The 20,864-nt window shown below is 53.4% G+C and overlaps 1 protein-coding gene across 3 annotated transcripts in view; it reads left to right on the forward strand.

Annotated features, from left to right (window-relative positions):
* Nucleotides 1–20,864, forward strand: part of LAMA3 (laminin subunit alpha 3) — a 133,522-nt gene that overhangs the window by 83,237 nt on the left and 29,421 nt on the right. For 2 of the 3 annotated variants that reach the window (XM_045574212.1, XM_036418463.1), the window contains 12 exons: nucleotides 1,998–2,228; nucleotides 6,024–6,137; nucleotides 8,216–8,325; nucleotides 11,321–11,401; nucleotides 12,774–12,880; nucleotides 14,177–14,227; nucleotides 14,990–15,141; nucleotides 16,845–16,955; nucleotides 17,068–17,179; nucleotides 17,617–17,784; nucleotides 18,718–18,914; nucleotides 20,321–20,437. In XM_045574212.1, the coding sequence (XP_045430168.1) occupies nucleotides 1,998–2,228; nucleotides 6,024–6,137; nucleotides 8,216–8,325; nucleotides 11,321–11,401; nucleotides 12,774–12,880; nucleotides 14,177–14,227; nucleotides 14,990–15,141; nucleotides 16,845–16,955; nucleotides 17,068–17,179; nucleotides 17,617–17,784; nucleotides 18,718–18,914; nucleotides 20,321–20,437 (1,551 nt within the window). Of the gene's footprint in view, nucleotides 1–1,997; nucleotides 2,229–3,355; nucleotides 3,674–6,023; nucleotides 6,138–8,215; nucleotides 8,326–11,320; nucleotides 11,402–12,773; nucleotides 12,881–14,176; nucleotides 14,228–14,989; nucleotides 15,142–16,844; nucleotides 16,956–17,067; nucleotides 17,180–17,616; nucleotides 17,785–18,717; nucleotides 18,915–20,320; nucleotides 20,438–20,864 lie in introns of those variants that run through there. The other variant, XM_036418464.2, reaches the window with a different exon arrangement.

Below are 20,864 nucleotides of genomic sequence, written 5' to 3' on the forward strand. Positions count from 1 at the left end.
GACAGAGATCTAGAAACGTCGATGAGAGAGAAACATCGGCCAGTTGTCTCCCGCACACCCCCCACCGGGGATGCGCCCGCAACCAAGGCACATGCCCCTGACTGGAATCTAACCCGGGACCTTTCAGTCTGCAGACCGACGCTCTATCATGAGCCAAACCGGTTTTGGCATGAGGGAACATTATTGTATATAAATTATACCTCAAAACATAAGTTAAAATTATGTAAGTATTATATTTATGTGTTAACTAGAGGCCTGGCGCATGAATTCATGCACAGGTGGGGACCGGCCAGCCCGCCCCCATCAGGGTGGGGAGCTGGTCGGGGACAGGGTCGGCTGGGGGAAGGGGCTGCAGGCAGTTGGCTGGCTGGCCCCACCCCCTGGTCAAACTCTTGGTCAAACTCTCAGTCAAACTGCCAGTTGAAGGGACAATTTGCATATTAGCCTTTTATTATATAGGATAATAATTACCATTTATTTAATGTTTACTGTGCACTGTGCTAAACTCCTTATATACATCCTACCACTCATTCGCTTTCACCCTCACGATGCTGCTGAGGGATTCAGTGTTGTTACTCTGCTCATTAGAAATGAAGAAACTCTTCAAAGGAACCACCTGACTCTAGAGGTTAAAAGGACAGGCTTTTGAGCTTAGGACTCCTAACACCACTAGGTCCTTAGGGATGCAGATCTGGACCAGGAGACATCTTCACGCTGGAGAGGAAATGCTTTTAATTAAAACAAAACAGAAAAGAACAAGAGTGAGCAAGGCTGTGGAGAAATTGCACGCCATTGGTGTGGAGAAGAGTTGAGGCTCCTCAGGAATTTAAAGAATAGAATCACAGATGATACAGCAATCCCATTTCTGGATGTACATCCACAAGACTTGGGAACAGAATTTTGAAGGCATATTTGCACACTCATGTTTATCTCAGCACGTATCCCAGTGCCCCAGAGTGAAGACAATGGAAAATCTAACAACAGATGAGTGGATAAGAAAAAGTGGCACATTCATAGAAATGTTGTCCCACCTTCAGAAGGCAGGACATCTGGCCACAGGCTAGAATGTGAGCAAGATTGAGACAAGCAGTCACACAAACAAAAGTGCATGGTTCCTGCATAGAGGTAGTTACAGCTCACAGGCACATAGAGACAGGAGGTGCGATGGTGGGCGCGGGGAGGAGATGGGAGTCCTTTCCTAGGAGGCGTAGTGTTTCGGTTTCACAAGAGGAACAAGGCCCAGCATATGTCGTACAACAGTGCACGTAGGTTAGCAGTATGGTAGCGTAAGGTTAGGGTTAATAGTTGTCCGCCGTAAGCGTCTATAGACAAAAGCAATGGACTTTTTTAATTAAACTCACAACATCATGGCAGTTAACTGGTGAAGGTGATAATTTTTATACTGTGTCTTTTTTATCATAAAAGAATGTGTGCACAAGAGAAGGTTGTGCTGTCTGTCCCAGCTACTCACATGTAATGATCTGGGCTGCATGCCTCGGTTTCCATGCCACCTTTCTCAGTGCTTGCACCAACAAAAGTGTATTTTATTTATTATTTTTAAAATATATATTTTTTATGGATTTCAGAGAGGAAAGGAGAGGGAGAGAGAGAAACATCAATGATGAGATTGGCTGCCTCCTACATGCCCCATACTGGGGATCAAGCCTGCAACCCAGGCCTGTGCCCTGCCTGGGAATCGAACAGTGATTTCCTGGGTCATAGGTTGATGCACAAGCCTTGAGCCGAGCTGGCCGGGCCAACAGCACACTTTAAAGAAGCCTGACGCTGGAAGAGTTCGTTTCACTTCATTGTCCCTGATCTCCTGCCTTCGTTTCCCTTCACGTGGCACCCCTCCTTCTGGGAGGAAGCAGGACAGCTGATGTCTGAGTGCTGTCCTCGTTGGACCTCCTATCCGACTGCATCTGGTTTTCTGTTGTGCCATCGACCCTCTGGGTGTCCGCCATCCAGGCGGTGAGCCTGCCTCTGTTTCCCTGCAGGGGAGCTTCCGGCACTCGGGGAGCAGCGCTCCGGTGACGCGGGCGGAGCTGATGACGGTGCTGTCGGGGCTGGAGGCTGTGCGCCTCCGCGGCCTGTACTTCAGCGAGACGCAGCGGCTCAGCCTGAGCGGGGTGGGGCTGGAGGAGGCCTCCGACACAGGAAGCGGGCGCCGCGCGCACACGGTGGAGATGTGTGCCTGCCCCCCTGACTACACGGGTGACTCATGCCAGGTAGGAAATTCTCCTGTCCGGGCAAGTGCCCCGGGCACTCCTGGCCGCTGTCCAGAACCGGCTGGTCTGGGACGCCCGCTCCGCGCACAGGTCTCAGCGGGGCTGTGGCTTCTGCCTTGCCTGGACCACCCTCAGGTATTAAGTGGAAAGAAATCCCAGCGTCTCAGAACCACAGGAGAGCTGAGGAGCCCTGTGGATCCGGGGCTAACATCAGAGCTTCCCGGAGGCTGGAAGGAGCCCAGGCACACCCCAGTGTCCGAGCTGCTACTTCCCCGGTACTGACCCGGGTTCATGCTTTTCTCTAGCCCGGCTCCCTCCATCACCACCCTGCAGAGTCATAGTCCAGGTACATCCCAGTCTTCGAGGGGACATCACAGTCCCCTTTCCCGCTCACAGCAGTCCTCACGTGATTAAAACGTACCCTCAGCCCGGCTGGTGTGGCTCAGTGGTTGAGCATTGACCTATGAACAGGAGGTTATGGTTTGATTCTCGGTCAGGGTACATGCCTGGGTTGTGGGCTCCATCCCCAATAGGGGCTGTGCAGGAGACAGCCGGTCAATGATTCTCTCTCATCATTGATGTTTCTCTCTCTTTCCTCCCTTCCTCTCTGGAATCAATAAAAACACTTTTTTAAAAACATGCTCTAAAATGAGAGGATTCACACGCAGGCTGTAAGTCTGCTCTCTCCCTGAGCGAGGGGAGGAATCGCAGTGATTGACACAGTTGCCAGAAAATAACTGTCCTGTGTGTCCCAGGACACCTTCCTTCCAGTCCTCGTGAGTGGGCCGCCCCACGGGACCGGTACCTAAGAGTCCCTGTCACTTTTTAATCTGAAGCATATTGTCTGCACGTTTTCTGGGGCCTCCTGTCTCCTGCCATGTAGCCCACAGGGCCTCCACTCCCCACCATCCCTCTACCTCCTCTGGGGCTGCTGACTGAAATGCACAGCCCCAGGGAAGGAGTGAGCTGGGATTATGGCCCTCCCGCTCCGGGCGTGGCCTTCGTGACTCAGCCTGTGGTTACAGCTGCTCCTGGCCTGGGCCGCCCGTCTGAGGCCAGGTGGGTGGAAGGTGGTGCCCGCCCCGCCTGGCAGGGATTACAGAGCGGCTGCTCTGGAGCGGCTCCCCAGGCTGACTCATGGGTGCAGGTACAGGTGGGGCCTCCGCCGCAGACAGCCCGCCTCACCTGAGTCAGGCGGGCCTGGCCCGGCAGGAAGGGCTGCTATAAGAGGCCGGCAGAGGCTGTGTGCAGCCAGCGGACGCCCAGGGACCAGGATGCCCCCGGCTGTGAGGTGGTCGGCCTGGAGGGCAGGGTGGCTGTGGATCTTCGGGGCCGCCCTGGGGCAGTGTCTGGGGTACAGTTCCCAGCAGCAAAGGGTGGCGTTTCCTCAGTCTCCTGGTCAAAGCAGCCAGCAAGCAAGTTCTGTGCAGTTCAGACCCAGCCAGGTAATGTCCCCTGGACGTTTGGTGTGGGCTGGGGAGGGGTCCCAGCAGGAGGCCTGTTAACCTCCGGAGGGTGGGAGTGAGCGAAGAGTGGGCTGGGCGGGGCCGGCGCCTCCCGCTCCCCGGGCTGGCGTGTTCACTGCAGGCCCAGCAGCCTGCTCTCCCGAGTTGCTAACCACAAACCCTAGAACCACCGGCCCACCGGGAAGCGCCAGGCAGCTGAGAGTGCGAATGCTTGTGGATGTCACAAGCTGTGAAACGTGCTCTTTGGAGAGTAACCTGAACCTCTAGACAAAAGTCCGAAGCCCACAGCTTTCAAGTCCTGCTCGGGTGAAAGTGACCCTAGGTCGGTGCTTTGAAGAGTCGGTGTAACATCCTCCAGGCGGCTCAGCGAGGGCACGACTCGCACATCCGGTTTTCTCCCCACGTTCTGGGCATTGCCCGGGGCCTCACAGCGATGGTCCTATGGCTGCTGAATAGCCTTGGGAGCCTCCTGTCCTGGGGCTGTGGGCGTTTATCGGAAAAGTTACCCTGAAAATGGTCGTTTAGGAAATGCTGAGTTGCAAAGCCCCTTTCCTGAAGCCACATCTCAGGACACTGGCGTTGAGAGAATGTCTTCCATGCAGTCGGAACCGCTGAACTGAGCTTCGTGTAAACTGTGGGGTGTGTGCGCTCTGTGGCGGGGAAATGGTCATATTTCAGGGACTGACAGATGGTCTGTCTGAGAGCCACATGCCCCTCGCTCGGCAGAGGGCTTCTGGTCTAATGGAGAGCAGTTCTGGTGGGTGACTTCACTCTGACGGGCTGCCTGCCCTCCCCCACAGCCTCTGACGGAGGCTTTGCTTGCCTGGCGATGTTGGGAACGAGCCTGCTGTACCTCTTTATGGATCATTTGTTCCCGAGCAAACGTGATTGCTGTGTGTGAGGTGACGGGAGGGGGTAATCACCAGGTCTAAGCCGCGGTGGCTGGACCCTCGTCGGCTGAATTTCGTTCGAATGAATCTTGTCGTGCTTTAGGCTGAAGAGCATTCCTTTCATACTTCGGTTCTCCTTGGGCAAGCCCATTCACAGCGCAGCTGAAGGAATCTTGTTTCCTGCAACGGCTCCTGCCTAAGCCTGGCTTCTGGCAGCTGGTGGGGAAGTACTTGGGAAGCTGTGGTCATGATCTTGTGCACAATGTGGAGTCGAGGGTCTTTTGGAAGAAGCTTCCGGCAGCCACGGGCATGTCCCAGACCGGGCAGTGCAGGAGGCTCTCCCTCCGGCTGATCCCCGGCCCCACCTGCCCTTCCCCTTCCCTCCCCCCCCCCTCCACACCCCCCCCCTGTGCGGCCCGCTGCCCCCACTGACCGAGTCAGGATGGGCAGTTCACAGCAAGGTGTCCCTTGTAGCTTCAGAGCCTGACAGACAGAGAGGCTGTTGGGAGGGGGTTGGACAAAAGACGTTTATTTTGAAAGATTCCACTTCCTGATGCTTTGAGGAGAGGGCGCTTTGGAGGCCGGGATGGGAGGGAGGGGCACCGGTTCTCTCTGCAAAGGAACGAAAATGCCTGGAATTGGGTTTACAGGCAGAGATCTGAGTAACCTTTAGTGCTTGGTGTAGGAATCATTGCTTTTCATTGGGGGCATTCTTAGCTAGAATACTCTTTAAAGTAGATGAGTTCATTAAAAAGGTTTGTTTTTTTTCACCCGTGTGAAGAGTGGGCTTGTGCTGCCCTGGGAGGCGGGAACAGTCACCGCTGTGGAGCGGAGCCAGGGAGGCGGCTGCCCGAGCTGGCTTTGCACAGTCAGCCCCGGTGACCCTGGAGTTCCGTGTGGGGACCGGGCACGCTCCCCCCGCTCCCCTGCTCCCCCTGCTGCCTGTGGCTGTGAGGGGCAGTCCTGCCCGGTTGTGTGGGTCCCATGAAGACCCCTGACTCCGCACTTGGAGAGGGAATGCTACCAAGGACTAGAACTTGAAGGGATTTGCTTAGCATCCTCCCTACGAAGGACTGAGGTCCTCCTCCCCTCTTCTCCGTCCTCCGCCCCATCCCCTCGCCTCGGAACAGCTGGCGTGAGAAGGAGAGGAAGCCAGTCCGCTCCCACCCTCCAAGCTTCCCTTCTTGGGATTCCCCATCCCGTCCCCCCCATACCCCTCGGGCACAAACACTCCCCCCAGGATGCCCCCACCCAGGGCCCGGGAACAAAACAGCCCAACAGATAAAGAAGAAAGCAGGGGACAGGCTGGTGCTGGAGTGAAACCCACACCCAGACTAAAGGGGAGGAGATTTAAGAAGCGAAGGCTTGACGGTTGGAATGGTCGCGTGCTTTGGATAATAATTTCCCTGTTTTGACTGAACACTTTGTTTGAAAAATAGGGCTGCAGCCCCGGATACTATCGGGACTACAGAGGCTTGCACACCGGGCGGTGTGTGCCCTGCAATTGCAACGGACACTCGACTCGGTGCCAGGATGGCTCTGGGTCGTGCATCGTGAGTACATGGACACTGTCCTTACCCCTGCCCCCCACCCGCCCGCCAGGCCTGGGACATCCACTGCCACATCCTACACTCGGCAGGGGGGCTGTGCAGTGCAGGAGGCCCGGGAGATGAGTCTAAAGGCCCTTACCCCCCTCAGCTTCCTCCACTGTAACTTGGGCCATCAGAGAGCACCCATCTGAACAGTCAATTTACACTTAGCTCCTAAACCTCTGCTTCATTGGTGATTTTCAATATAGCTTTATTGATTTCAGAGAGGAAGGGAGAGGGAGAATTCGTGTGCATCTATGCATAACCCTCGGGCACAGACAGTAGGGTGGTAAGGGGCTGGGGCAGGGCAGGCTAGAAGTCAATGGGGAGAAGGGGCCATCTATAATACTCTCAACAATAAGACTGAAAAAGAGCCAAAGCTGGTTTGGCTCAGTGGTAGAGCGTCGGTCTGTGGACTGAAGGGTCCCGGGTTCGATTCTGGTCAAGGGCATGTACATTAGTTGCGGGCACATCCCCAGTAGGGGGTGTGCAAGAAGCAGCTGGTCAATGTTTCTCTCTCATCGACGTTTCTAGCTCTCTATCTCTCTCCCTTTCTCTCTGTAAAAAATCAATAAAATATATATTAAAAAAAAAAAAAGACTGAAAAAGAAACATCAGCGATGAGAGAAATCACTGATCAGCTGCCTCCTACATGCCCCACACTGGGCTGGGGGTCAAGCCTGGACCCAGGCACATGCCCTGACCTGGAATGAACCGTGATCTCCTGGTTCATAGGTCGATGCTCAACCACTGAGCCACGCCGGCCGGGCCATTAAATGGTATGAATGGGAGGGTCCTGGACTTAACTCTTACGAGAACCTCATAACTTGAGTGTGTCTACTCACAGGGCCCTACTACCCGAGTCAGGGCCAGCCCGTTTCTGCTTCCCTGTCCCAGCGTCGCCGAGCATAGAGCACGCGCCCTGCAGTCGGTGTCAGATGGCGCTCGGCAGCCCAGGCCCTGGGGTGGATGTGGGTCATCCGTTCACTCCGTCACTGACTCGCAGAGACACAGGGTGTCTGACGGGCTCTGCCTCGAGTTCACAGGGCAAAGTTGAGGCTAGATGCTCTCAACTGAGGGCGGGGGTTGTGTCCACTGCTTACAGGACTCACGCAGGCTCTGACCCCTCCTGAGCCCACCCCACCCCGGCCCGGAGGGCCCGGCACTTGGGGTTTCCAGTAGCACACAGAGGACCCCTGCAAGGCTTGCTCCTCTGTGTTCTGGTTCCTCCGGGGTTTTCAGTCAGAGCTAAGTAGTTGCAGGATTAAAATCTATCTGTTCCAGCACAGCTCCTTCACCACGGTCATTTGGGCCCGACCGGGGTGGCCCAGTGGTGAGTGTCAACCATGAGCCAGGAGGTCAGGGTTCGATTCCTGGTCAGGGCACAAGCCGGGTTGTGGGCTCCATCCCAGTCTCCCAGGATGCCCCACCCAGGGCCCGGGAACAAAACAGACCAACAGACAAAGAAGAAATCGTGAGAGAAAATCATTGATCAGCCACCTCCTGCACGCCCCCTCCTGGGGATCAAAGCCTCCAACCCAGGCATGTGCCCTGACTGAGATTCGAACCCTGACCTCCTGGTTCATAGGTCAATAATGCTCAACCACTGAGCCACACCAGTTGAGCAGCTCTGTTGTATTTTAGAAACCCTCCCAGCAAGCAGGGAAAGTGGGTATTATTCTAGCTGCACATTTTAAGGAAATTGGAGTTGTATGTAAATCACACCCAGTAAAGGTGATTTGTGGAGCGCGCTGATGCTTAGGGAGGGACAGGACTTAGTTGAGATCCCACAGCTACGCAGTGTACTGAGCCGCTGGTCTCCCCACCGCACCCAGCACCCAGCCCCACGCCGCGGGTGGACGGGCACGCAGGCCCTATTTCCACACCGACAATGACGGGGTAGACTGGGACGCTGGGGTTAGCGCCAGGGCCAGCTCCCTGCGGAGACCAGGACGGGTCCCGCCATGAGCGAGGAGGGCGGCGCGGTCTCCACAGGCCTGTGTGATCGGCTTTGCTTAGCTGTGCCGTTTGTCTGTCCCCAGAACTGCCAGCACCACACGGTGGGCGAGCACTGCGAACGCTGCCAGGACGGTTACTACGGCAACGCCATCCAGGGGCCCTGCAGCGCCTGCCCATGCCCGCACACCAACAGGTACCGGGCGCTCGCCATGGTCCACAGGGACAGGCGTGCTGTGGGGGAGGGGACGTGGTGCTGCTTGGCGGGTGGAAAGGTCCTGCCGCTGAGTGTGCTGATGGCGGCACAGTCTTGTGGCGACACTGGGCCCCTGCATGCTCGGCGAGATCTCTCAGTAAAGCCGTGGCATAAAAAAAGAACGAACAAAATGTGCAAAACAGAAAAGAAAACAACTTCCCTGCAAGCGTGCACTTGGGGCTTTTCCTTTTGCTGCTTGTTCAATGTCTGAACACGTATTTGTTTTATTTATATTTGTATTGATTTCAAAGAGGAAGGGAGAGGGTGAGAGAAACATCAATCATGAGAGAAAAATCATTGATCGGCCACCTCCTGCACGCCCCCTCCTGGGGATCAAGCCCACAACCTGAGCCTGTGCCCTTGATCAGAATGGAACGGGAGACCCTCAGCCCACTGACCGACACTCTGTCCACGGAGCCACACAGTGGGGCTGCGCCCAGGACCTTGTCTAGGTGCCGGGGGGCCTGCGCTCGAGGAGGCCCACAGCGCTCTCAGGCAGCTGTACTGGAGAGGGTGTGGGGAGTTGTCGCACTCGGTAAACACGCACACACGAGTGAGGTGCGCTCCCACAGGGGGTTTTGCAACTGGTGGGAGGGTGTGGCTGGTGGTGTGTGCAGGCCTTCAGAGGGGGCTAGGATAAGGTGACCAGACGTCCCAATTTTTAATCGGGACTTTTTTAAAATGCCACGGAATGCGGGACAAAATGTTAAAAATTGGGACATCTGGTCACCTTAGGCTAGGAGGGTTTCTGGAATCGGTGGGCAGGGACCAGTGAGTGCTGAGCTGAGTAGCCATGACCGTATCTTAGCAACCCAGGTCCCAGGCATGGAAGCCACAGGACCGTCTGACCCTCAGTGTGGTGTGCTCTGGGCTGTCACTCGGATCCGCTGTGGCCCAGGGTTATGTAGGCAGAAAGCACTAGGCGCCTGGTCACATTCTTGCTCATGGTGCATGTCCACTCTGGGCTCATGGAAAACTAGAACAGTTACTAAGAGAAGCAATAAAATCAGGAAGAGCCCACCTCTGGGCCTCAGGGTTTGAGCGTCGACCTATGAACCAGGAGGTCAGGGTTCAATTCCTGGTCAGGGCACAGGCTCAGGTTGCTGGTTTGATCACCAGTGTGGGCTGTGCAGTGGCAGCCAACCCATGATTCTCATCATTTTAAAAAATTTTCAAAAACTTTATTTTTTAAACATATTTTTATTGTTGATAGGATTACAAATGTCTCCCATTTCCTCCCCTCCTCTTTTACCCACTCCTCCCAGCCCCCCCCCCCCCAGTCCGCACTACCCCATTGCCTTGCCCGTGGGCTGTGCCTGTGAGTGTGAGTTCTTGGGTTTCTCTCTTCTCAGCCCCCCACCCCACATGGAGATGTGTCAGTCGTTCCATGCCTCCCTGCTCCCGGTCTTATTTCTCTCTCTGTCTTATCTTCTCCCTCTCTCCCTCTCCCTTCCTCTTTGAAATCAGTAGAAATATTTTAAATTAAAAGTAGATCAGGAAGGTACGGAGAAAGGGCCAGCAGGACCAGGCCCTGGGACAGTGTGGACCCGGGCTGAGGGTTGAATGGCAGAGCCGGCCCATCTTCACTGCAGAGAAGCTGCTGGCCCCGGTGCCTTTCCTGTGGGAAGGCGCCCCGCGTGCCTGGTCCTGCCCCTGAGCAGCAGGGAGATCCATCCCCGCCCCCTCCGCCCAGGCGTGTTGGAGCAGAGCTGGAGGGGTGGAGGCAGCGGGCTCCCAGGCGATGGAGGAAGCTTTCATCTTTCGCGAGTCGCTCTTCAGGCTGCAGCTCCTGCAGCAGGAAGCACACGTGGTCCTCAGCCGCCCATGGCCGGCTTTATCCAGCCTCCCTCCAGCAGGATGGGTGCCACCTGGATTGCTGACTGCCCCTCGGAGCCGTGGCTCTCACTGCCGGCCGAGAGAGGTTCCCAAAAAAGATTTGTTTTCTTATTGCTAGAGACCTGATGCACAAAATTCGTGCACGGGGCTCGGCCCTCATAGCCAAGGCTTCGTCCGAAGGTCGTTTGGCTATCTGGTCTAATTAACATATAACTCTTTTATTATTATAGATTTTTTTTTTAACCAGCAAATGGCAAATGGAGTAATTTTCCTCATATTTACACAGCTGAATGCTCGAAGCACAGAGATAGTCATTTCACAAGGTGTTTTTTTTTAAATGATCTTTTCACTTTTTTTCTTAAGCTTTTCAGCTCAACCGGCGTGGCTCATTGTTTGTTGAATGTTGACCTATGAACCAGGAGGTCATGGTTCAATTCCCTGTCAGGGCAAAGGCCAGGGTGGGGGGCTCAATCCCCAGTGGGGGCTATGCAGGAGGCAGCTGATCAGTGATTCTCTCATCATTGATGTTTCTCTCCTTTCCGCTCAGAAGACAAGAAAATATATACACATTTTAAAAAGCTTCTCAAATGTCTGCCAGTTTAGGGCTAAAAGAAAGGAAATCAGAATTCCAAGGGGCCCCACACTCCTGCCTCAGTGCCCTGGGCTCCGGGCCGGCCCCTCCACCGCTTTCTCCCAGAAGGCCGTGTGCTGATGGAGAAGAACTAGAATGCACACGGAGACGTTTTCCTAAAATCTGTTCTTTCTGCCCGGACTTGTCTGATGCTGCCTCCTTATTTCTGGGAAATGCTGTTGTAATCGTCTCGGCCACAGTGAGCTGCTCTGCTCGTCTTGGGGGAAGGAATTCAGGCCAAAAGCAGCAAAACAAACACCTTTGGTCCCTATTCACCAAAATGTGCCCGATGGCGGCTGGACTAATCCCTCATTATCTCTGCACGCCTCCCTGGGAGACACGTTCTTCAGCAAAGCAGCAGCCCGTTGGTCCTCATGTCGCTGCATGCAAGGCGGCTCCTTGTGGCCACAAACAATGAGCCCCAAGCCCATCGATGCGTTCTCACCAGCCTTTGTTCTCTCCTTCAAGCTTCGCCACGGGCTGTGTTGTGACGGGGAGCAGCGTGCAGTGTTTCTGCAAACCCGGCTACGCGGGAGTGCAGTGCGAAAGGTGGGTGCTGCCTCTGCCCCTCCAGGCTGCAGGAGGGTGGGGGGGACCTGCAGGTGGAGGGGGCCTGCAGGCCACTGGAGGCACCCGGCTGTGGGTAGGCTGTGCCCAGTTCCAGCTCAGTGGTGGATGGAGTTATGGTTTCCCTGAGGGAAAGGTCTTGGGAAAAATACAGGACGCTCACTTAACACATCATTAACTTCCTTCCTGCTCCTGTGTGCACAGGGTTCAGAAACGTTAGAATTAGGTCCAGTATGCCATAGTCCTGTGTGCTCCCTCACCTGCACCCCTATACACTCCTTCTCCCTGCACACCCCTACATACATATTCCCATATACCTCTTCCCCTCCACATCCTTGCATCTTCCTCCCATACACATCCCTACATCCCCCACCTCCATCTAAGTTCATCCCTATTTCCTCTGCCCCTCCATACGCACCCCTACCCCGAGCAATCATAGATCCTCTTTTCCTCTCACCTAATCGTATGTTAGCAGTGCCTTCCCGTGTCAGCGAGGACTCACTGGAAATACCTTCCTGTGGGATCCCTTAACACGACCCACGTGGCTCAGGGCCCACTCAGAGTCCGGTTTCTGGAGAAGGCCACATACTAAAATGAAGAGAGAGACTGGGACTGGAAAAGAGTTAATTTGGGAAAATGGGGGCCAGGTGGGAAGTCCACCTTTAGTGGGAGGACTACTCCTGCTCTGGCCTTTTACCATTCCTTTTATTTAGATTCTGAGACAAAGACATCTCTTAAGTGGGGAAATTCCAACAACAGAAAATCAATAAGAATTTACATATGATCAACAAATTAAAGTTGCCTCAATTAGCACTATCTCAACTGGAGATGAGTTAATAGCTCTGACCATTCAGAGCCATGGAGATTGGCCAGCTCTTTTTACATTTTACTACCAGGGAACAATGTTTGGTTTCAGTTAGCCAGCTCTTTTTACATTTTACCACTAGTGACTCAACCTAGAGTCAATGAGTTAATAGCTCTGACCATTCAGAGCCATCAAGGCTGGCCAGCTCCCTTTACATTTTATTACCAGTGACCATGTTAGGTTTCCCGTGTCAGGAAGTATTCATGATAATAGCATGTCTGGCTCCTTGTGCATGTGTTTATCTGCTCTCTGGCAATAGGGATCCCTGAGGGCTCTCCCTCCTGGGGGTCCAGAAGGAAGGCCGTATCTCCACCTGCACCCCATCCTCACATTCTCATTCGAACCATCGCTCCTCTGTGCGAAGACACGCATTCCTGAAAACCTGCTCAGCCGTCCTCTGATGGGGCCAAGCCAGGGGGGCTGGAGTGGGAAGTGAGGGAGAGCCGTGCTGAGCTCTGCATGTTTCTCCCGTTTCCGTACTTTGCACAGGTGTGCGCCAGGATACTTCGGGAATCCCCAGAAGTTGGGAGGTGGCTGCCAGCCTTGCAGGTGTGATGACAATGGCCATTTGGGCGGCTGTGACCCCCAGACCGGAGGTAAGATCCACTCAGGCCTCTGCTACTGCCTGGAACTGACTGGTGAAAGGAGCAGGGAGGAAGCCAAGTCAGCATTTCCAAGAAGCAAGGGCCCCCGCTCATATGCTGCCCCTTTATTTCAACAACAGTGGGACGCTCAGGCGGCATCTTCTGCTTTGGAGGGTAACTTACTTCCAGTAGGTTGCTGTGAGTAAACTGTTTTTAAATGTAGCTTTTCAAAAATGTATTGATTTCAGAGAGAGGAAGAGAGAGAAATACCCATTTGTTTACCCACTTGTTTATACATTCATTGGTTGCTTCTTGTATATACCCTGACAAGGGATCGAAAAAAACAAATTGTTTCTATCTCATTTTTTACAATTTTATTTTATTTCCCCCCTCTATGCCCTCCTCCACCTCCACCCACCGCCCTTGATCCTACAATCGCCACCTTGTCCATGTCCACAAGTTACAGCCAAACAGCCTCCGTTCTGAGGGCTTTGCTTAGACCTCCGTTTCATGAGGCGTCACATCGAGTTGTGTGTGTGGAGCAGTCAGGCGCTCTCTCTAGGGCCCTCCTGTTCTCGGAGCGGGTGTCTACGGGCGGGTTACTTACCGAGGACGAAGTGGCCTCTGGGAATGAGCCTGGTTCCTAGGAAGGACGTGGAAGAGGGGAGACTGCCCTCAGCCTTATCTGATTTCCCAGGAAAAGGCCTGAGACAAGGTGACAGGGAGGCGGCGGGAGGAGGGCTCTTTAAGGTCAAATCCAGCCGCTGCCAACCAGGAGCTGTGTGACCTTGGGCACGTGACCTCTCCGAGCCTCCGTTTCATCATTTGCAAACCCCGAGATCCCGTCTCTCACCCGATAGTTACAGACCAGGGTCCCGGGACTTTCCCCGGGGGACACAGTCGAAGGATCATTGTCTGTCTAGACCAGTAGCATTTCCACGCCTCAGGGCCACGTCGTTGTGGTCATGGCATGGAGTTGGGAGGAGTGTCTGCAGGTGTATGTATAGGAGGCTGTCAAAAGAAGGGGGCTCCACATTAAGAATGAAGATTCTAATTTGTAAGAAGAGATGATGTTTATAGAGAAGAAAACGAGTATAAAACCAGGGGCCAAAGAGCAGTTCCTACAGCAAGGTGGTGGGGAGACCAGGCAGCTGCCCATGCGGCAGCGGGTGAGGGAGGGAGCGGGCAGAGCTGGCAGCGGCGGGTGGGGTGGAGACTGAAGCCTTGCAAACCAGCTCTCTGGAAAGCCCAGTCAGAAAGCAGATGGTGGGTGCACTGTGACACAGCCTCCTTTGGTCGCCCCCGCAGATTGCCTCAGCCAGGAGCCCAGGGACGGCGGTGCTGGCGAGGAATGTGACGGTGAGTGAGGAAGGCCTCCCTCCCAGCCGTGCGTTCTTCCCTGAGATACTGAGCCCCAGAAGCACCAGTGTCCAGTCTGGGGAAGCAGCAGGAGGAGGGGGCAGGAGGGCTATCTAAGGTCAAGTCCAGCCTCTGCCGGCAGCTGGTGACCTTGGGCAGGTGACCTGACGTGGCCAAGCCTCCCTTTCATCGTTTGCAAAATGGACATGATAACGGGGTCGACCTCCTTAGGGTTGTTGGGGAAATCCTTCTAAATCTCTTCTCACCCGGATAAACAGCAACAGATAACAAAATGTTGTTCCTTCATATAAATTAAGCAACAGTTTACACAGACTGGCCATGTTTCTCTCTTTCCCGTTTTATTAAGATATAATTAACACACATGGTATTAGGTTAAGATGCACACACACACCCAGTGAAATTATCACAAGGAGTTAGTTAACATCCATCACCTTACACAGAAATTTGTTTCTTGTGATGAAAACTTCTACTCTTCTAGCAACTTTCAAATATGCGGTAGAGTATCATTAACTCTGGCCACTACAGGACACCTTACGTCCCAGGACTTTGTATCTCATAACGGCGTCTGTACCTTTACCACCTTCACCCCTGCACCCACCCCAGGTCTTTCTAAGATGCAGGCTCTGGAGGCTTCCCTTTTCAGAGTTTGCGTTTGCGGCCCCCCCCCCGCCCCCCCCAGAGGTCCAGGGCTGTGGTGTTTGCCTGTTGATTCAGGGCCTGTTAACGGCTGTGGCCCCGCAGACTGTGACAGCTGCGTGGTGACCCTGCTGAACGACCTGGCCGCCCTGGAGGACGAGCTCCGCCTGGTGCAGTCGCAGCTGCAGGGGCTGAGCCCGGGAGTGGGCACGCGGCAGCAGATGGAGCTCCTGGAGGCCCAGACCAAGGACCTGCGGGTGAGCACCTGGCGGGTTCGTGAGTGGCGGTCCTCACGCAGGAGAAAAGGCTCGCTGCCCTCCTGCTTCTGCTCGCGACCGCGGTCGGAGGTCGGGCTCTTTCTCACTGAGGCATAATCGCTCTGCAGTGCTGTAGTAGGGTCAGTGGTGACTAGCGACTCCATATTCATAGACTGTGTGAAGTGATCGCCACGGAGAGTCTGTTACCTCCGTCCCCACAGAGCGGTGTCAGCATTACTGACTGTTCCTCCATGGACGTACTTATTCTATAAATGGAAGTTGTGTATTTTTGTAAAATATATTTTTTTTATTGATTTCAGAGATGAAGGAAGAGAGAGAGAGAGAGAGAGAAAGAGAGAGAGAGAGAGAGAGAGAGAGAGAGAGAGAGAGAGAGAGAGAGAGAGATCAACGAGGAGAGAAAATCATGGATTGGCTGCCTCCTGCATGCCCCACACTGGGAATCGAGCCTGCAACCTTGGCCTGTGCCCTGACCAGAAATCAAACTGTGACCTCCTGGTTCCTAGGTGAATGCTCAACCACTGAGCCCGCCCACCAGGCAATATAAATGGAAGTTTTTAATCTGTACTCCCCTTCACCTTTTCTGCCCGCCCCCCATTCCCCCGGCAATCATCAATTTGTTCTCTGTGCCCATGAGCCCTTTCTGTTTTGTTTTATTTGTTCATTTGTTTTGTGTTGTAGAGTCCACATGTAAGTGGAGCCATACAGTATGTGCCTTTTTCCTTCTGACTTATTTCATTGAGAGGAACACATTTTACTGATGGAACATATGAGTAAACACACAAAAGTAGCACTTATGAGTGGACATTCCTGACTTCCTGAGTGTTTTCCAAGCTGTTTTTCTCACACAGGCTTCTTGCACTGAGAAGATTCAAAAACAGATTTGTGTACATTGTGGTTAATTCTCTTTAAATGTTTGATGGCATTTCCCGTGAAGCCCTGTGGGCTGTGCACCTTGGCAGCGACCAGCCACCCACCTGCCCTGGCTTCCTCTTCCTCGTTTGTAAGACGAGGCGTCCGTCTCTCAGCCTGGGCTCTCCTGTTGCTCCCCGTTTTTGTGTCTAAGTGTCCCTTCAATGAAGTAGCCATGGGCCCTGCTGTTATAATAAAGGTTCACTCTAGGAAAGCAGCTGGATTTATTATAGAATCTGGAAATTAATGCATCAGGAAAGTGGGACCACTCGTTTCTATAAGGTTAGGTCATTCATTCACGGTATCTCTTGCCTTTCATTTTTTAAACATTGCCATTTTTATTGTAGAGCCATGTCACAATTTATATCAGAAAGTAGGTGCTTGCCTGGCTGGTGTGGCTCTGTGGTTGAGCATCAGCCTATAAAGCAGGAGGTCACTGTTTGATTCCCAGTCAGAGCATATGCCTGGGTTGCAGGCTGGATCCCCAGTGAGGGATGTGAAGGAGGCAGCTGATCAGTGATTCTCTCTCATCATGGATGTTTCTCTCTCCCCCCTTCCTCTCTGAAATCAATAAAAAATATTTTAAAATTTTTACAAAGAAAGACAGTAGTTTCTTCATGCAGCCTATTTCAAAGAACCATGTTTTTTCCCTCAGAACCAGCGTTGGTCTTGCTAAATGAGTCTTTTCGTGTCATCACCAGGTTTACCAAGTTAATAGGACTTAACCCAAATTTCTGCTCTAAAGTAAGATCCACTCTGTATTTGACTTCCAGAACCAGCTGCTCAACTACCACTCTGCCATTTCAAACCAAGGCACCAAGGTGGATGGCTTGGAAAAGGAATTCAGTCATCTGAGTCGTGAATTTGACACTTTGCAGGAAAAGGTAGTGTGTTAGGTCAATAACATTACCTTTTTGTTTGTATTTTCAAAATATTGTTAATTCACACCCCCTTCCCAATTAACATGATTTGTTACTCATCCATTCTTTCACGTAGGTTCAAACAAACTCCAGAAAAGCACAAACGTTATATAACAACCTTGATCGGACAGCCCAAAGCGCGAAAGAGCTGGATACGAAGATTAAAAATGTCATCCGAAACGTGCACAGTAAGAGATGACTCAGCCGGTGATCCAGTTGACTGTTTTCTATTACATAGCCTGTGCTTGCGCTCTGGAAGATATTCCTTTAAGAGTTCAATATTGCAAGGAAGATCTATAGTGATAAAAAAAAAAAAAAAAAAAAAAAAAACCACTAATGTTGCTGGACCAGTGTGGCTCTGTGGCTGAGTCAGGAGGTCACAGTTCAGTACCCAGTCTGGGCACATGCCCAAGTTGTGGGCTTGGTCCTCAGTGGCGGGTGCAGGAGGCAACCGGTGGACATGTTTCTCTCTCACTGATGTTTCTCTCTTCCCTCTCCCTTCCCTTCTCTCTAAAAACCAATTTAAAATGTTTGAAAAACGAATATGAACTCTAAAAAGACCACCTGTTGTAAGTCGTCTGCCGGCGTCCGGAGCTCCCCATCTAACACTCTTGCTGTTTTCCAGTCCTGCTGAGGCAGGTCTCAGGAGCAGACCCAGGAGGACACACCCTGCCCCCTGGCGAGTTCCCCAGGAAGCTGGCCGAAGCCCAGCGCATGCTGAAGGAGCTGCGGGGCCGCGAGTTTGGAAGGAACCTGAGAGAAGCAGAGGCTGAGAAAAGAGAGGCGGAGCTATGTAAGGGCATTTTCAGCTCTCACACCCGCCCAGCCCATTCCCATCCGTTTGAAACCCACGGCCAAGTGCAAGATCGAGTGCCCAGTCCCAGGCAGGGGAGGGGGGGGCGTGGTTTCCGTGTCTGTCACGTTAGAGCCGCCTGGGGTGAAGGGCAGACCGTCCACACGCCTGAGTGGATGTGGAAGGTAACATCTTACCATCAGCACAAAGAGGTCTCCTCCTAAGATCATAGATACAAACACCCCTTGTTCCATGTTTACCGCATGTGCATTCTCTGCTGCTCCAGCTCCTCCCAGCGTTCTTGCTCTATCATTTTTGAAATGTCACCCTCTCCTATCACGTTTGAGTTACTTAAAGATGTTAGCGTTATTATTGCGAAAACAGAAAATGGACATAGTAGGCATGAACATTTTCATTTAATTAGGGGAAATGCCTCGTTAGCTGAAAACGGAGAAATGTTAGTGTGGTACCGTTCAGCATTCTCTAGGAAAATAAAGCCGTCCCTGGCTCATTGACCAGGGCCACCGGCAGCGCAGCTTTCCTTCAGCGCCGGTGCTGACAAATGTGAAAGTAGCCCCCCCTTTACCTGCCGGGAGCCGAGCGGAGGGAGGAGAGGGGTGTGTGCTGAGGACTGCAGACCTAGTCTGGTCCCCGCGGGCCGGCCGTGCACTCCTGGGTCACCCCCTTGTTTCCCGGTTCCGTGTCCTCATGGGAAACATGAGGGTGTCATTCCTGTTTTCACGGGATGATCACAGACGTTAGGGAGGCCACGGGGACGATGCCAGAGAGGTGCTGCCTGCGTGTCAATGCCTTTCCGTCCCCTCGCACCCCGAGGAGGGCCAAGACACAGTAGCAGCTCAGCTCTCCTCAGCAGCCTCCGTGACGCAGTGGCGCGTGCGTGTGTCCTCAGTGGGAACATGGTGTGTGTTTCAGTGCTGCACCGGGTCCGGAGCTGGCTGGACGCCCGACCGGGGGAGCACAGCGGGCTTGCTCAGAACATCCAGGCCTCCTTAGATGACTACGAGTCCAAACTCTCTGGCCTCCGGGCCGCACTGCAGGAGGCGGCCGCCCAGGCCAGGAAGGCCACGGGCCTCAACCAGGACAGCGAGCGGGCTTTGGTGTCTATCCAGGTGAGTCCCAGCGGACCTGCCCACGGTCACTTGGGACAGGAGGAGGGTGACAGCTCTGCTGTGGACTCAGTGGCGTAGCCGGGGGCTGTGTGCACCTCTCTGCATGGGAGCCTCTGATCAACAGGAACGAGGCATGAAGGCATCAAATGCAAAGCTCCTCAGTGGGCAGAAAGGTCCTGAACTTAAACACAGAGAAAGGAGAGCACACTCCCCACCCCAGCCGCCGGAGTCCTGAAGGAATCATGTGACGGAGCAGACGAGAAGCTAAACTCACATTGTTTTTCATTCCAAGTGCGTATATGGTCTTTAAATATATTTGTATTGATTTCAGAGATGAAGGGAGAGAGAGAGAGAAATATCAATGAGGAGAGAGAATCATTGATGAGCTGCTTCCTGCACACCACACACGAGGGATCGAGCTTGCAACCTGGGCATGTGCCCTGAACAGGAATCAAACCGTGACCTTGTTCCCAGGGTGACGCTCAAACCCTAAGCCACACCTGTCAGACATATATAATATGCTTTAAGCAACTTTCTGTCTGATGCACAAACATTGTTGTCACAATCACCAGCCAGGGCATGTTAAAGTTGACCTGCTCTTAAGGAAATAAGTGAAACACAGGCCTCCTCTGGAGCTGACTGGGCAGGACTGTGAGCTGAGACGCTCTCGTGCGTGTTCACGGCGGTGAGCGTTTGTGCGAAACCAGCAACAGAAGCGTGAGAGGTTAGGAAAGGACAGGAAGACCCGAGTGGAATAGCATAGGACTGATTCCAAAAAGAACTTGGTGCCTGGCTGGTGTTCATAGACGGTCAATCTATGAACCAGGAGGTCACAGTTTAATTACTGGTCAGGACACACGCCTGGCTTGTGGGCTCCATCACCAGTAGGGGGTGTGCAGGAGGCAGCCCATCAATGATTCTCATCACTGATGTCTCTCTCTGTCTCTCCCCCTTCCTTCCTCTCTGAAATCTATAAAAACATATTTAAAAAAAAAAAAGAAAAAAAAAACAAGTCCTACAAAGAACTGGTGAATTATATATAATCACATTGGCTGTGCCCACTGTTGTGCATACGTAGGAGTGAGGAACACATACCTGTACCTGTTTGAAATCCCTCATTCTACTCCACATCTCAGAGTTTGGTTCTCTGTCCTCCTCGGTGCCTGAGAGGCCCCATGTAGAGACCCGGTCAGAATGGTAACTGCCGTTTCCCTGGCCCAAGGGAACCAGGACGACGCCCCACCGCAGGGAGAACGGTGTCCCTCCCCTCGTCGTTGTGGGACGAGACGGTCTTGTCCCAGAGCACGTTCTGACGGAAGCTGCTCCTGCGCTGGTCTCCAGGAGCACGCCTGCACCCGCTGTTGATCAAATCTGTGCTCCCGCCAACACCCTCTTTCTTCTCGCAGAGACAAGTGAGAGACATGGATGCCCTGCAGAACACCTTCACCAAGTCGCTGGCCGCGGCCGACGCCTCTCTGCTGCAGACCAACGTCCTGCTGCAGCTGATGGAGAAGAGCCAAAAGGTGAGGCCAGGATTTTTCTCTGGAAAAAATGGAAAAGCACCGACGTCACAGAGCAGGGAAGCCCTGAGCGGGCAGGTGGCCTCCCTCCCTCCAGTGGGGGCCATTGTGGGGAAGAAATATGCCACCATGCCAGGAGGGTGCCCCCAGCCGGGGGGCGGGGGCAGGTGACTAGGTGTCTTCCTCGTCCATTCCTGTTGTCAGCAGTGAGCACACGCAGCTTTCACAGTTTAAAGCATTGGAACGGCCCTCGAAGATGCAGGCGTGCCGTTAGCAGAGAACACGCAGGACTGATGCCGGTGGACAGCCTTCCTTACCCAGCGGGCGTTTGGGGATGTAGTTTATGATCATTATTTGCAAATCAGACAAAAAGTGTGTTTGGTTTAGTAGGACTTTACACCAGTGATAACAGCGCGGTTACAAAACTCAC

Source organism: Pipistrellus kuhlii, unplaced genomic scaffold (genome assembly GCF_014108245.1).
Source record: "Pipistrellus kuhlii isolate mPipKuh1 unplaced genomic scaffold, mPipKuh1.p scaffold_m20_p_6, whole genome shotgun sequence".
In the NCBI taxonomy this organism is placed as follows: domain Eukaryota; kingdom Metazoa; phylum Chordata; class Mammalia; order Chiroptera; family Vespertilionidae; genus Pipistrellus; species Pipistrellus kuhlii.